Here is a 14684-nt window from a genome sequence, read left to right on the forward strand (position 1 = left end):
CTGTATTTGTGCTTCCCATCACCACCACTGTAAAGAAATCAGAGTATGTTTTTTCTACAATGAACCATTTCACGTTAAAGGTGGAATTCCCCTTTATTTATAGTCGTACTGTGTTGCTGCCTGAGTGGAAATAAGTGTGGTGAGATGAAGGCCTCACCAGTTCATCATCTAGCATTCCTTAGCGGTTATTGTGTGTAAAAAGTGGTATATTTCACATTCAAAGATTTAGAAATTGTTTTCCAAATGCTAGAGCTGAGGTCATATTTACAGCACATTCACATATTTACATAAACTCAGTCTGGCATTATCGATTTAAACCAATGCTGCAAATTTGAAGCCTTAAACAGCAAACTTGAGTTAAAACGTCAGTTAAAACGCTAACTTGTACCGCTTTGGCCAGTTTGGTGATGTAAATATTTGTCTACATTGATGCTGACATACTGATTAAGGCCATAGCTGATAATCTTGTGTGTTGGGTTCTGTTACATATCAGCCCTCAGTGCCGTCCCAGTTCCACTATAGAAAAGGTACAGTCTTCTATTTAAATGTATTATATTTGATATAGTGCCCCCTAGTGTAGGCAGATTGAGTAACACTTGAAAAATCCTCGCTGTAAGTGTAAATACAAAGTGCAATATTCTGCTGACAGGTCATTATTTAGTGACTGATGACACCTTATATGAAGTGGGACTAAAGATTCTATTTAGCTAAATAAGGCTTAGTTTAATATAACTAGCACCATTTAAACACCTCAGATACATCTTATAAACATCAAAACATTGTTATAAGTAAAAAACGACTGGCTATTTTGTCTTGTACTATTGCTTTTTTGTATCATCTGGGTAACTATACAACTCGTACATAAATAAATGTGACCATATAAAAAGCATGAATGCAAATAGTAATAAAAAGATTAAAATATGTACGTCTGAGTCGAGATTCATTAGATTTTCCATTGAGCCAGAAACTCACCCATCATTGTGCTTCCCAGGTTTAAAAGGACAGTAGTTCAGTGTGTACATTCAGACAAATATTCTGCTTATTAAAAATGGTGTTGGGCATTATTTGAGGAACAGATCTCATGGTTATTTTGGACATGTTGATATTTCTGAAGTTTTCTAGATACAATTAATACACTGTCATAAAGTCTACTTTTTACACCATTTGAAACTGTCCTTTACACTGTGGGATTTGGAAAATGGACCAAGCAAACCGTTTACAATAAAGAGGAATGCTGCCAATAGTTCATACTTAAATGGTTAAGATGTACACAAACTCTTTCAGAGTGGTTTAATGTGAAATGGTTCATTCTAGAGAAACGTACCAAGCCAGAAATGTCCGCAGTGGTGATGACCAGAATCTGCTGCCTGATGTCTTTTATGATTCTTGGTTTTACTACTATCTACTATCAAAATTCAGAAGATGTGTAGGTTCACTGATGGTTTTGGATGAAAAAGTTTCTTAGCTATATTTTTGTTTTGTCACAACCCCTGGTTCCTATGACCACCCTGTAAAGAAAACTGGTAGGGGTCAGTAAGTTTCTCTGCAATAAACCATTTCATCTTAAACCACTGACTTTATCACTTCTCAACAATAATGTAGAAAGTTGAAAGTTCCCTTTTAAAAGATGTTAAGAGCATCAGGCCTCATTCACCAATATCTTCCTAAGTTTCTTCTTAAATTTGTTCTTGATGAAGGTCCTAAGAAAAAGTCTACGTCAGATTCATGACGTGTTCTTAAAGCACAGAATAGTTCTCACCTTTGTGCTCTTGAGTGAGTGCAGATTCTGTTCTTACCTAAGAACAAACCCCAAATAAGAAAACACTGTCAGGATCTTCGTGAAAACTGCGCAAGTTGGTTTTAAGAAGAAATTTCTTCTTATGAACGATTGGTGAATGAGGCCCATTGTTGTCCTTAACATTTTGGAGATGCGAGGTTTTCTTACAACATTCCAATGCTGTCATTTTTTAACAAGTCAGTTCAAGCACAGTAGCTGCTGGACTGTTTTAACAGCCCCTGAGTCCTTTTAACCTTGACCTGTAGATCTATACTGCATTAAGACCTTTGAGGAGATTTATCAGTTCCGAGCTGCTGATGGCGGCACTTTCAGTTAGCAGTGGAGTGTCCTGTAGGTGCTGCAGCAGTGCGGAGGTGGTCTCTCTCGTCCCCCGGCCTGTTTAAACTGACCCGTGGGCTGCCCGCTCTGGGAGCTGGACCCACAGACTGAAGGAAAGAAAGAGGAGTCCAGCTGTCTGACGGGGCAGAAGGGTCCTGAGCCAGTCGGGACGAAGCTCACTTTGTTTCTGTCGGGGCAGGAGAAGACGGGGAAGCCTTTTGACCTACAAGGGCTGGAGAGGGAACCAATAATAAGATCAAATGCCCAGGAAACATGGCCACCAATCGGTCTCTACAACTGGCCACTTTGTGAGAAACACCCCCTTATTTATCAGAGCTCCTCTTTGTTGGTGTACAGTTAGAGACTGTATCCCACAGTTTTTGTCAGCCACACTCAAACCCAGTGGTGTCAAACTCAACCACTAAAAGGGACATGCTAAAAAAATCTCAACAAATCTGTGGGCCAAATTACGCCTGTGTTTTTATTTAGTTTTTAACTAATGTTGTGCTGTAACCCAAACTGACTATTGTTTATTCATAATACGCAAAAACTTCAACAGTAATGTACACAGATCAGGCATAACATTATAACCACCTCCTTGTTTCTACACTCATTGTCCATTTTATCAGCTCCACTTACTATATAGGTGCACTTTGTAGTTCTACAATTACAGACTGTAGTCAGTGTTACTGCAGTGCTGAGAATGATCCACCACCCGAATAGTACCTGCTCTGTGAGGGTCCAAGGGGGTCCTGACCACTGAAGAACAGGGTAAAAGGGGGCTAACAAAGTATGCAGAGAAACAGATGAACTACAGTCTGTAACTGTAGAACTACAAAGAGCACCTATATAGTAAGTGGAGCTGATAAAATGGACAATGAGTGTAGAAACAAGGAGGTGGTCATAATGTTATGCCTGATCGGTGTACAGGCGCTTGTAGTAGACCTTCAAATATTACATGAATACTTGAAATATTCAAAATTTAATTGTCTTGGGCTCAATTTACAGTTGAGGTGTAACTGCTGTCCCATTGATTGCTGTTGGAGTAGGAGAGTTGGAGCACATTATGTTGCAATGCATGCTGGGAATTGTAGTGCAGGGCACTGTGAAACAGGCTCATGTTAATAGAAAATTAAAGTACTTATCTGGCCCGCAGGCCTTGTGTTTGACACATGAGCTCTAGCCTTTCATTAAAGGTCAGCTTCTGACCACAGGACTGCTTTTGGTTGAATATTTTGTTGGACCACTCTCAGCCTAGCAGCAACACTGCATCAAAACTACCATGGTAGTGTCACTGCTGTGCTCAGGATGGTCCTGGTCCCATATCATATCTGGTAAAAGCAGCAATGTGATCAGAAACTGACCAATCATGGATGGTGTGGGGTGGGTGAGGCTGATAAAGTGTCTTATTTACATCTATACAGTAAACCTATAAGGCAGATGGAGCTCAAGAAGTAAACAGTGAGGTGGAGCTACAAGGTAAGGGTCTCTAATCAAAGAAGGGTGGGTGTGCATACAGGGGATGTTATCAATCACTCCTAAAAGGTTTAAAATGAATACCGAAGACAGATTAACTCACAAAGTCTCCTCAAACACCTTGATCTTCTCACAGCCCTCAGGAGGAACCCGTTTGAAGATGAAGCTGTTGTTGGGTTTGGGGGAGCTGGCCAGTGGGGGCAGTGGTGAGCTGCTCTCGTTCACTGGAAACAGAACAAAGCACATGTAGCATGACTGAGCAAGTAGCTTTACTGCACAGTGAACAATAGTGTCTTATATCGCTGTTGTCAGAAGAAAACCTTCTATCTCCAAAATGGTAACTTTACAGGAGAAGGAAATAACATACTTTACTGTTAATGTAAGTCAATGGAACCGGGCGTTTTTCCCCCCCAAGTCATTTTAGGTCATTTCTTTTAGTCCATTCATCATGAAATTAACATACAATGTAAAGGGTCACATGTTTTTCCAAATTATGTCAAAAACTGAAAAACATCAAAAATGGAGATACAAGGTTTTCTTCCGACAGCAGCGATATGCTAATTTTCACCCTTAACCTAAACGCAGTCAGTCAGCCAGGACATGTTTACCTATTAAGTTTTGCATTGGAGCTACGAGGCTAATGTAGCTAACAAGTAATGGAAGCTTATTAAATCATCACGTTCCTCAAACTGTCCATCTGTATAGATAAAAGTATATCATACAGTGTCTTCAAAAACAAGTTCTACAGTTACAGACTGTAGTCCATCTGTTTCTCTGCATACTTTGTTACACTGTTTTTCAATGGTCAGGACCCCACAGGACCACCACAGAGCAGGTACTATTTGGGTGGTGGATCATTCTCAGCACTGCAGTAACACTGACGTGGTGGTGGTGTGTTAGTGTGTTGTGCTGGTATGAGTGGATCAGACACAGCAGTGCTGCTGGAGTTTTTAAACACCTCAGTGTCACTGCTGGACTGAGAATAGTCCACCAACCAAAAATATCCAGCCAACAGCGTCCTGTGGGCAGCGTCCTGTGACCACTGATGAAGGACTAGAGGATGACCAACACAAACTGTGCAGCAGCATATGAGCTATCGTCTCTGACATTACATCTACAAGGTGGACTGACAAGGTAGGAGTGTCTAATAGAGTGGACAGTAAGTGGACACAGTGTTTACAAACTCCAGCAGCACTGCTGTGTCTGATCCACTCGCACCAGCACAACACACACTAACACACCACCACCACGTCAGTGTCACTGCAGTGCTGAGAATGATCCACCATCCAAATAACACCTGCTCTGTGGGGGTCCTGTGGGGGTCCTGACCACTGAAGAACAGGGTAACAGAGTATGCAGAGAAACAGATGGGCAGTCAGTAACTGTAGAACGAGCTGATAAAATGGACAACAGTGTTATTTTAATGTCACGGCTGATCAGTGTAAGCTTCCATTACTCGTTAGCTACGTGAGCCTCGTATCTCCAAACATGTTTTGGCTGATTAACTACATTCAGGGTGAGAGGAAACTAGTGTAAGTCTGATTTCTGGTAGAAAAGTGCTACCATAGTCATGGCCTTCACTAAAGTCAGGCCTGCTGGTGAAGGAGTCCAGGGCTTGTGGGAGGTCAGCGGAAAAGGGGAACAGATGTGGGCTGTGATGGCCGTTGGAAACGAGCTGTGTGTCCACGCTCTGTGTCTGGTGGTGAGGAGGGACTGGAGCACACCGTCCATCCTGCAGCTCCTACAGTGTGAAGAGAGAAGAACAGGAAAATAAAATGTGCTGTTTTTCAAAACTGTTGGTTTATTTTATTTTATGTAGTTTTTAATACAATGGCAAATGTGTTCATTTTTCATTTATGTGAGTAAAGTATGACTTTCACTGTTTTGCTAATACTTCCGGTAGGTTTTGGGTCATTCTACAGAAACGTCCACTTTTTTATCTGTCCATAGGAGTCACTGGTGTTACTGATCGTCATTGGTGTTACACATAAGAAAGGCAACACCAGAGACATTTTTAAAGACAAATGCATTTTACAAAAAGAGCATCAAACCACATTTTGTCAATCATGGAATATCCACCAAAATATGTAATTTAATCCATTTGTATTCTATTTTTTTCACAATTACCTAAGAATAAAGTCGGTCACACCAGTGACGTCAACTAAAAGCTTCATATGAAATCATGAGCTAAATGAGAAAATCTCTGATAACTGAGAGACACAGTGGACTCACCATGAGCTTTTCTTCATAGATTCTCAGGAAACAGGTAAAAGGAAGTCAAGTGATGTCATCAGCTTGAATTTAATTTCAAAATAAGAGATTTTTTGTGACACGACTCCTGGGGACCCCAACTTTCATTATATATTTTATAATATTTATTTGGCATTTGTTTTCTTCACGTCATTTAAATCATATAGGTCACAGTCATGTATAGATTATTAGTTAAAATTGCAGAAAAACACGTTTTGTACCTCAAAATGTGGGACATGGCTGTGAGGACAAGCACTTCCGTGGTGCTTGCAATTCTATATAATTGATTTGAAAAGCAGTATTGCTAAATTATTGGCTCAACTGTTAAAATAATTTATTGTTTTATTTTAAAATCTAAATAAATTGTAACCCTAACATGTTTTTAAGTGTAATATATCTATAAACGCTAGGGACACAAAAATGGACGTTTTTGTAGAATGACTCTTTTCCAACTGTCTGATTCTGTGTAAAGAGCAGGTTTTGCTTAATAAAATGTTTTTCCCCTAAATTTTTGTTAAAAGCACATAGTGAAATTTTTCTGCACTGCAAAACAATGGTATCCTGTCGAGTGAAATGATCTTAAATCTAGTCAATATATCTAATATTTCCCCATTTTAAATTTGTTCTGCACTTATTATAAGATTATCTAGCTTATTTCCCAAATTATTTTACTTGTTTTAAGTTATTTTATTAAGTAAAATTGTCTCACTATACTGGCAGATAATTCAGCTTGTTTCAAGCAGATTTCTCAAACAAGCAAAATCATCTACCAATACAGTGAGATAATTTCACTGAATAAAATCACTTAAAACAAAGATTTCAGGAAATAAGCTAGATGATCTTATAATAAGTGAACAGCAAATTTAAAATGGGAAATATTAGATATATTGACTAGATTTAAGATCATTTCACTTGAGAGGATACCAAGTTAAATAATCCTAAATTAAGTTTACAACAATCTCAACAGGAGAAATATTAGATTCACTGAGATAATTTTACTTGATAAGAAACCATTTTTTGCAGTGTGGCCCTGAACTTGGTGTAAATATCTGAAGGACTGAGGGCTAAAATAGGGGGATAAAACAAGTCACATTAGCAGTATTCAAATACACTCAGTATTCAGATGGAAAGATGGAAACAGCTCCCTGTTTAACCTTGTCTGGTTTTCTCGGTAATGTGATTCAATTCCACTGTGTCTTTGCTGCTTTCCAGTGCTTTGAGAGAGATACACGTTTTTAACTGTGAGGCTACAGATATGGAGCTGACTAGTGCACTGCAGTTTATCAGTTTGGACCATTTCCTTCCCTCAACAAACTGCAGAAAAATACTGACAGTTTGTCCTGAAGCTTGTTACACAACTCGTTTCATACATACATCAGTTTTTATCCATCATCTTTGTTGAGATACAATATAATATATTATTTGTCATCATAATATGTGTTTGAATTCTATATCTCAGTAGCGGAGCTAAAGGAGTTAATATGTCAAATTTGCAAATCAACAAAGAAAACATTCAGTCTTGTCTTACCAAAAGAAAAAATGATGCGATTTATTACTACTTCAACCTCAGATTCCTTGGCCTAAAACTAGAAAGGGAATGAACTTTGAATGAACTTTAAATTGCCTTGAAAAAGTCAGCTAATTGCATTAAAATGTTAAAATGGTGGAAAACTGTTGATGGTTGTTCAAATGTTGCTAAAGTGTTGCTAAGCGGATGCTGCAGTATCCAAGGTGGATGGTAATGCATTGCTAGTTGCTACCGTAAATGAAGTTCCACCTTAAATTCCGTGCCACCTTTATTTTAGCGCTGCCTTAAATGGAGTTCCACTTTAAATTCTGTGCCACCTTGAATTTAGTGCTATGTTAATTGAAGTTCCTATTCCATCTTAAATTCTGTGTCACTTTATATGGAGTTCCACCTTAAATTCTGTGCCACTTTAAATGAAGTTCCACCTTAATTTCTGTGCCACCTTAATTTTAGTGCTACCTTAAAGAGTTCCACCTTAAATTCTATGCCACCTTAAATTTAGTGCTAAGTTAATTGAAGTTCCTATTCCATCTTAAACTCTGAGATTTTAAGGACTAGGAATGTTGTGTAATGTTAAAAAAATCTTAAACAGGAATAATATTCTTTAACGAGCAAATCCATTTTAGGAGATTTTAGGTATATTATGCACTCTACAGTGCATAATATCATCAAAAGATTCAAGGAATCCAGAGAAATATCTGTGTGTAAACGACAAGGCACTAAAACCGTAGCTGAACGCCCCTGACTGTGACAGCTCTGCATTAAAAAGCAGCATGTTTCTGTGAAGAATATCACCACCATTGGGAACCAGTGCACAGTGGAAACATGTATTGTGGTCTGATGAGTCAGACTTTCAGAAATAATGGATGCTGCGCTTTCCAGGCCAGAAACTGAAAGGACTATCTACACTGTTACCAGCATAAAGTTCGAAAGCCAGGCTCTGTCATGGTATGGGGGCGTATTAGTGGCCTGCACATCTGTGAAGGCACCATTAATGCTGCAAGATATACAAATTTTGCAGCAGTATGTCGCTGCTGTCAGAACAAAACCACATATCTCCATTTTTGTCATTTTTTAGTTTTGACATAATTTGAAAAAGCAATGGAGCAAAGAAATGGCTCTAAATGGCTTGGAAGAAATTCTGGTTCCATTGACTTACATTAAAAGTAAAGTATGTTTTTTCCTTCTCCTGTAAAGTTACCATTTTGGAGATACGAGGTTTTGTTCCGACAGCAGTGATATGCTGCGCTCTACATGATGTCACTTTTTAAGGATTTCCATGCTTATTTCACCATGACAAAGGCGTTTGATTTATGAAGGACATTATAAAGCACAAAATACGTCAACGAAGGCCGGTAGGGTTGCATAGCTAGAGTTGTATAATGGAAGAATGACTTTCAAAGCTGGATCAGTCGGTGTCTTCAAAGGCTACGTTTCACATTACAGGCCTCAAATCCAATTTTTGGTCAAACCCGATCTCTCTGACACAATGGTTCACACTCGTTTAGGTAATTGATTCAAATCTGTCATTAATGTCAATGAATGGCATCCTGAAATGACCCGCATGACCACATCCTACTCAGTAACATCATGTGAATGAATCACGTGCATCATCAGCACAAACTAACGAGCAGAACGAGCTTCGCTGAGAAGATAATTAACTGATCAGCTCTCAGCTTCATTATTAGAGCGAGACGAAGGAGAAAAAAGTGAGATGTGTTGCTTTTCCACCGTTTACAGGCTTTAACTTCTGTTCAGCGCTGCTGCCATGGTAACGCTCAATGATGACGCAGTGGAAAAAAAGCACAAGAATTCTGATCTAAGTGTTCTCATTAAGGTCGCATGTCCACGAATCCGATATGTATCCGAGCTAGGACCACATATGAAAGTGACTCAGGTCAGATTTGAAAAGATCAGATTTGTGCGTCCACACAGCTCTGAAAACATCAGATCTGAGTCACATTAGGGCAAAAAATCAGATCTGTGCCACTTCAACCTGGTAATGTGACAAAGCCTAAGTGTTGTTGAAAGGAAAGGTGACGTAAGACAGTGGTAAACATGCTCCTGTCCAGACTTTTATGTGTTACCGGCCTCCATTTGACCAACTTCTTAAGAATTTAGGTTGGGGTGAATACTGACTCTTAATAATCAATAGAAAAAGTCTGGGTAACTGGAGGTGATGATTCCAGGTATAACTACAACATTTCATCGGTTCAGAACCATCCGTACCGGTTCTGTGGGTTTATTCCTCAATGTAGTATTTGAACATGAATGGGTTAAAAACATTTCGAAAGGCTACGTTTCCCCAAACATTAGTGTGGATTTAGTGTATTTATGCACATATTTGGAATAAAGTGTTTGTGTACCCTCTCCTGCTGCGTCCCCCAGGTATCGCTGACAAACACACTCTCTAACTCATGGTTAATGCTGTCGGTATAGCTGCTCACTCTACACACAGCTGGCTTTGAGGTGGTCAAGCTGGTCAAGGATGCTGGAGGTTCTTTAGTCTGAAACACACACACACACACACACACACACACATTCAGTACAACACAAGCAACGTGAATCTGACGTTTATATGAAATCCAACCCGATGATGCTTTGCTGTAATCTCTTCATCTCTCCATCTTCTTTTACTCCCAGAAACACACTAAAACACGCACCTGGACCTGGTTAAATAAGGAAACTGATTCCTGCTCGCTGTTATGGTAAATTCCCAGCACACTCCTCCGCAGCTGTGCACGCAGTTTAGCGATCTGAGAAAAGAAAAGAAAAAATTTTACCTTTTTTTCCAAATTTCTATTCTTAAATATGTTCTAAAATGGTTTAAATTCACAATATCAAGCATATCAAGTATATCATGGTATGAACAGCCAGAATTTGTTGGCCCACTCAAGTGGAGCGGCTGTTTGGGCTCATGTCTGCAATGTGTCATTTGTTGTAGTGAGTCAAATGAACAGGATTTAGTGTGATTAGCAGGATTTGCTGTCAGTGAATACAATTAGGACCTGATTCAACAGTGAAAGCACTACAGATCCAGACAAACTCCATCAATATGTTGCTATCAAACTGCTTTAGGCAGCCAGTATTATCATATAAGACACTCGTTGAAAATATCTGTGAATATATCAGTGGTGATCAATGTGGATTTGCCTGTGAAGCAGCAAAACACCACCACTGGAGCAAACAATATTAAAGCAAATCTTCAGCCAAAAATCAATGTGACACAATTTACCCCAAGCGTACTCAATCAGCCAAGACATGTTTGGTGTCTGAAGTTTGCTAGTGAAGTTAATGTAGCTAACAAGTGATGGAAACCTATGTACACAAACTCAGTATCGGGCAAACTGCATGCTTAAATCATCACACGCTGGCCTCAAACCACACGCAATCTCAAATAGACTTGCTGTGGTTTCTGACACTGTATGGCACCCAGCTAGAAACATGGACCGAAGTAGGTTTCAAAATGGCTACTACAGTTTTCAGCTCAGCAATGTACTTTAGTCTACTTCTATAAAGAAGAAAATTGTGACTATCATGTACATCATGGACCCACAAGGGACGAGTTTCTGCACATACTGCTGTAATTCTGTCTTATAGCTTTTGAACAGCATCTGGTTGGCTAGTGGAGCACAACAGGAAATAACATAACGTGTTTAAAGCAGTGACAGGTACTGAGAGGCTGATCAGAATCTTTATGTGGACAGAATGCAGAACTGCATTCTTTGTTATGAGGATAAACAGCACACAAAGTTGGTTCCTATGCCTAACCAAACCATTTAAAAGTGTGTGTGTGTGTGTGTGTGTGTGTGTGTGTGTGTGTGTGTGTGTGTGTGTATGTGTGTGTGAGAGAGACATACCTCTCCACGGTGATCAGCACTAGACCAGGATGCCGACCGCTTGTGTATCTTCAGCCCTTCTAAGTCGTCTGTCCAAAAGCCAGGGGTCTATGACACATAGCAGATTTATTATTTCTTATTTATATATACATATATACATATATATATATATATATATGGTGTTTCAGCCACACCCATTGCTAACAGGTGGATAAAATTAAGCACAAAGCCTTGCCGTCTCGACAGACAAACACTTTCCGTAGAATGAGTCGTACTGATGGGCTCAGTGACTTTAAACATGCCACTGTCATAGGATGCCACCTCTGCCACAAGTCAGTTTGTGAAATTTCTGCCCTGCTAGATCTGCCCCAGTCAACTGGAAGTGCTATTATTGTGAAATGGAAGCATCTAGAAGCAACAACAGCTCAGCCACTAAGTGGTAGACCATGCAAACTCACAGAGTGGGGCTGGCAAGTGCTGATGTGCTGAAAGAGTTCCAAACTGCCTCTGGAAGCAACACCAGCAAAAGAACTGCACTTTAGGAGTTTCACAAAACGTGTTTCCATGGCCGAGCAGCTACACACAAGCCTAAGATCAGAATGCACAATGCCGAACGTTGGATGGAGTGATGTAAAGCATGACACTACTGGAGTCTGGAGTAGTGGAATTGCATTCTGTGGAGTGATGAATCACGCTTCTCTATCTGGCAGTCTGATGGACAAGTCTGGGTTTGACGAATGCCCGGAGAACATCACCTGCCTGACTGCATTGTGCCAACTGTAAAGTTTGGTGGAGGAGGGATAATGATATGGGGTTGTTTTTCAGGGGTTGGCCTAGAACCCTGAACTTTCTGGTATCACTTTGAGGAAGAACCTTTTCTGTTCCAGCATGACTGACTGAGTCCTAGTGCACAAAGCAGCTCCAGAAAGGCATGACTGGGTGAGCTTAACCCCATCAAACACCTTTAGGATGAACTAGAATAGAGACTGTGAGCCAGGCCCTCGTGACCAACATCAGTGTCTGACCTCACAAATGCTTTTCTGGATGAATGGACAAAAATCTCCACAGACACTCTGCAAAATCTCGTAGAAAGCTTCCCAGAAGAGTGGAAGCTGTTATAGCTGCAAAGGGGGAACCAACTCCATATTAACGCCTACAGATTTAGAATGAGATTCATAAAAGCTCCTGTAGATGTAACGTGTAGGTGTCCCAATACATTTTCACATATATGCACAAATAGATTTCTACCATCCACCATAAGTGTCACTGCTATATAAATACACACATACCACACAAAACAACTCCTACAAAACAACAGCAAATGAATGGTGTTCTGGGTTATTCATCAGTTCCCCACTTTAACACACTGAGGGAAAAGCAGCTGGTTCCAGAGACACTGAAACAGAAAAGGGGAAGCTTAAAGACTGAATTCAGCCAGTTCTCCTTTACTCCCTTCTGTTAATGCCTTCCTGTTTACTGATGAAGCTGGAGTGTCTTGTTACAACCTGAACTTCCAGCTTGTTTTTCTGTGTGTGTACATTCTACAGCAGCTGTTGTGTCTGACAATACAGAAAGCTGTAGTTAGATAAGATAAAATCTCCCGCTGGAGGGTCTCACTCAGAGCCAATTAAAACCAGGCACAATACGAAGAGGATGAGAACTATTTGGTCAACAGTAAAGGCTGATTAGTACACTCTTGAAAAAGATGGTTCTTTAGTAAAGGGAATGGTTCTATATAGATCCAGGAGTTCTGTATGGAAGCATTTCATGCTTAAATGGTTTTGCAAGGTAAAATGATTCTTCAGACTGATAAAGAATGTGTTGTATGTGGTTCTATAGAGAGCCTTTTTTGAAAATGTCAACCTTGTAAGACTAGCAGAACCCTTTTTGGTGCTATATAGAATCATATAGAAACCAAGCTTCAAAACAAGTGGTATTAAAGCTTAGTTTCCATATATGGACTGTATGGAGTGAACTGTTTTCTATTATATGGGCCCTTTAAGTCCAAAGGGCTAATGTACAGAAGTAATATGACAATAGTGTTAATATTTCAAATCTTAAGAAGAGCCATTTTGTCCTTTCAACAAAAATCAAACCACCTTGGGAGCCACAATATTTTATGTCCGCTTTACCATCTTGGCTGTAAATATGACTCAGTATGTGCTGATGTTCTAGTAAAGGCTAAAAATATAATATAAATTAAAACACAGACTTATTTTGCTCTGCTTTAAGCTTTAGCTCAGCTACAGCCGCTTTTCTCGCATCTCCGGCAGGAAACTTTTCCTCAAAAGTAGAACAGTTTTTTTTTTAAATGTCTCGACGTTCGACTTTTTACGAGGCTGAAGTCAGCATCTCATTCATCAGCTTCTTGTTCAAATTGTCCCGTTCCACCTTAAATGGTGCCTGAGGCGCCAGAATGTAACTGCTGTGCCATTTAAGATGGAACGGGAAAATTCGAACAAGAAGTTCAACTTTAGACTGACTTCAGCTTCGTGATTTTTTTAGTGATTAGAAATTAAAGTCCATTCATCTCCCAATTATCAATGTTCGTCTTAAATCTCTCTCTTTGCCATTTTATTAGCTACTAGCTAGGCCAGACTGTTGTCTGCATTGCTATGGTGACCAGCAGTCTGCGTGCCAACCTTCAACGTTAAAGGGGAAATTTGCAGATATAAGCAACACACTGACTCCAGCATTTGAGACCATTTATTGTTTAAACCGTGTTAAACGATCAGCAGAGCTTTGTTTTACTGCAAAGGAGGATTATTTTATTTTTACCTAAAAGTCTAATTCTGCTGAGGAGCCACAACAGACAGTTAGAGAGCTGCATGCTGACCCCTGCTCTATACTAAGCGTGCAACTATTATAATACAAAAAAGGTCATTTCAAACAACGTATAGAAATGTATAACTGTATCGATACGCCCCTCTGTGTCTTCCAAAAGTCTCATTTTGTTTAAAGGTGGCACTGGAGACCCTTTATTTATCAGAGCCAAACCAATCTGTGCAGTTTATAGTACTTTTATAGGCCCATAACATAATCCACACCTCCAAAGTTCAGTCTTAGACGTTGGTTGCATTTTCTGTTTCTCACAATCAATAATCCCAAACACATTCAGTGATGTTGAGGTCTGGACTCTGGGGTGGTCAGTCGTTCTGAGAACACCAGCAGCTTCTTTTTTCTTCTTTATCATCTGTTTCCTTTTCTCAGTGAGGCTTCTTGACAGCTACGCATCCTTTCAGACCCATAGCGCTGAGTTCTCTCCTCACAGTGAAAGAAGGCTGTGGATGTTTTCAGATCTGAAGCAGCTTGATTTTCTCCTCTCTCTCAAAGATGAAACCTGTAAGTGCTGTTTATCTGATGGGGACAGTTCCGGTGTCTACCAGGTCCTATTTTCTCTGTATCTTTTAAATTGCAGTTTTGGAAGCTCTTGCTTTTCCTTTGACTTTCCTCTTCCTTATGCAAGTGAACTGTC

At 39.8% G+C, this 14684-nt stretch overlaps 1 protein-coding gene across 2 annotated transcripts in view; it reads right to left on the reverse strand.

Annotated features, from left to right (window-relative positions):
- Positions 1 to 697: 697 nt before the first annotated feature.
- LOC118799014 (glucocorticoid-induced transcript 1 protein) overlaps positions 698 to 14684 on the reverse strand; it is a 32007-nt gene continuing 18020 nt past the window's right edge. For both annotated transcript variants that reach the window (XM_036558688.1, XM_036558687.1), the window contains exons 3-8: positions 11231 to 11317; positions 10034 to 10126; positions 9737 to 9877; positions 5156 to 5333; positions 3696 to 3816; positions 698 to 2348 (exon numbers count right to left, since the gene is read on the reverse strand). In XM_036558688.1, the coding sequence (XP_036414581.1) occupies positions 2111 to 2348; positions 3696 to 3816; positions 5156 to 5333; positions 9737 to 9877; positions 10034 to 10126; positions 11231 to 11317 (858 nt within the window). In that variant the 3' untranslated portion in view covers positions 698 to 2110. The remainder of the gene's footprint in view (positions 2349 to 3695; positions 3817 to 5155; positions 5334 to 9736; positions 9878 to 10033; positions 10127 to 11230; positions 11318 to 14684) is intronic.

The sequence above is a fragment of the Colossoma macropomum genome, unplaced genomic scaffold, assembly GCF_904425465.1.
Source record: "Colossoma macropomum unplaced genomic scaffold, Colossoma_macropomum, whole genome shotgun sequence".
NCBI lineage: Eukaryota > Metazoa > Chordata > Actinopteri > Characiformes > Serrasalmidae > Colossoma > Colossoma macropomum.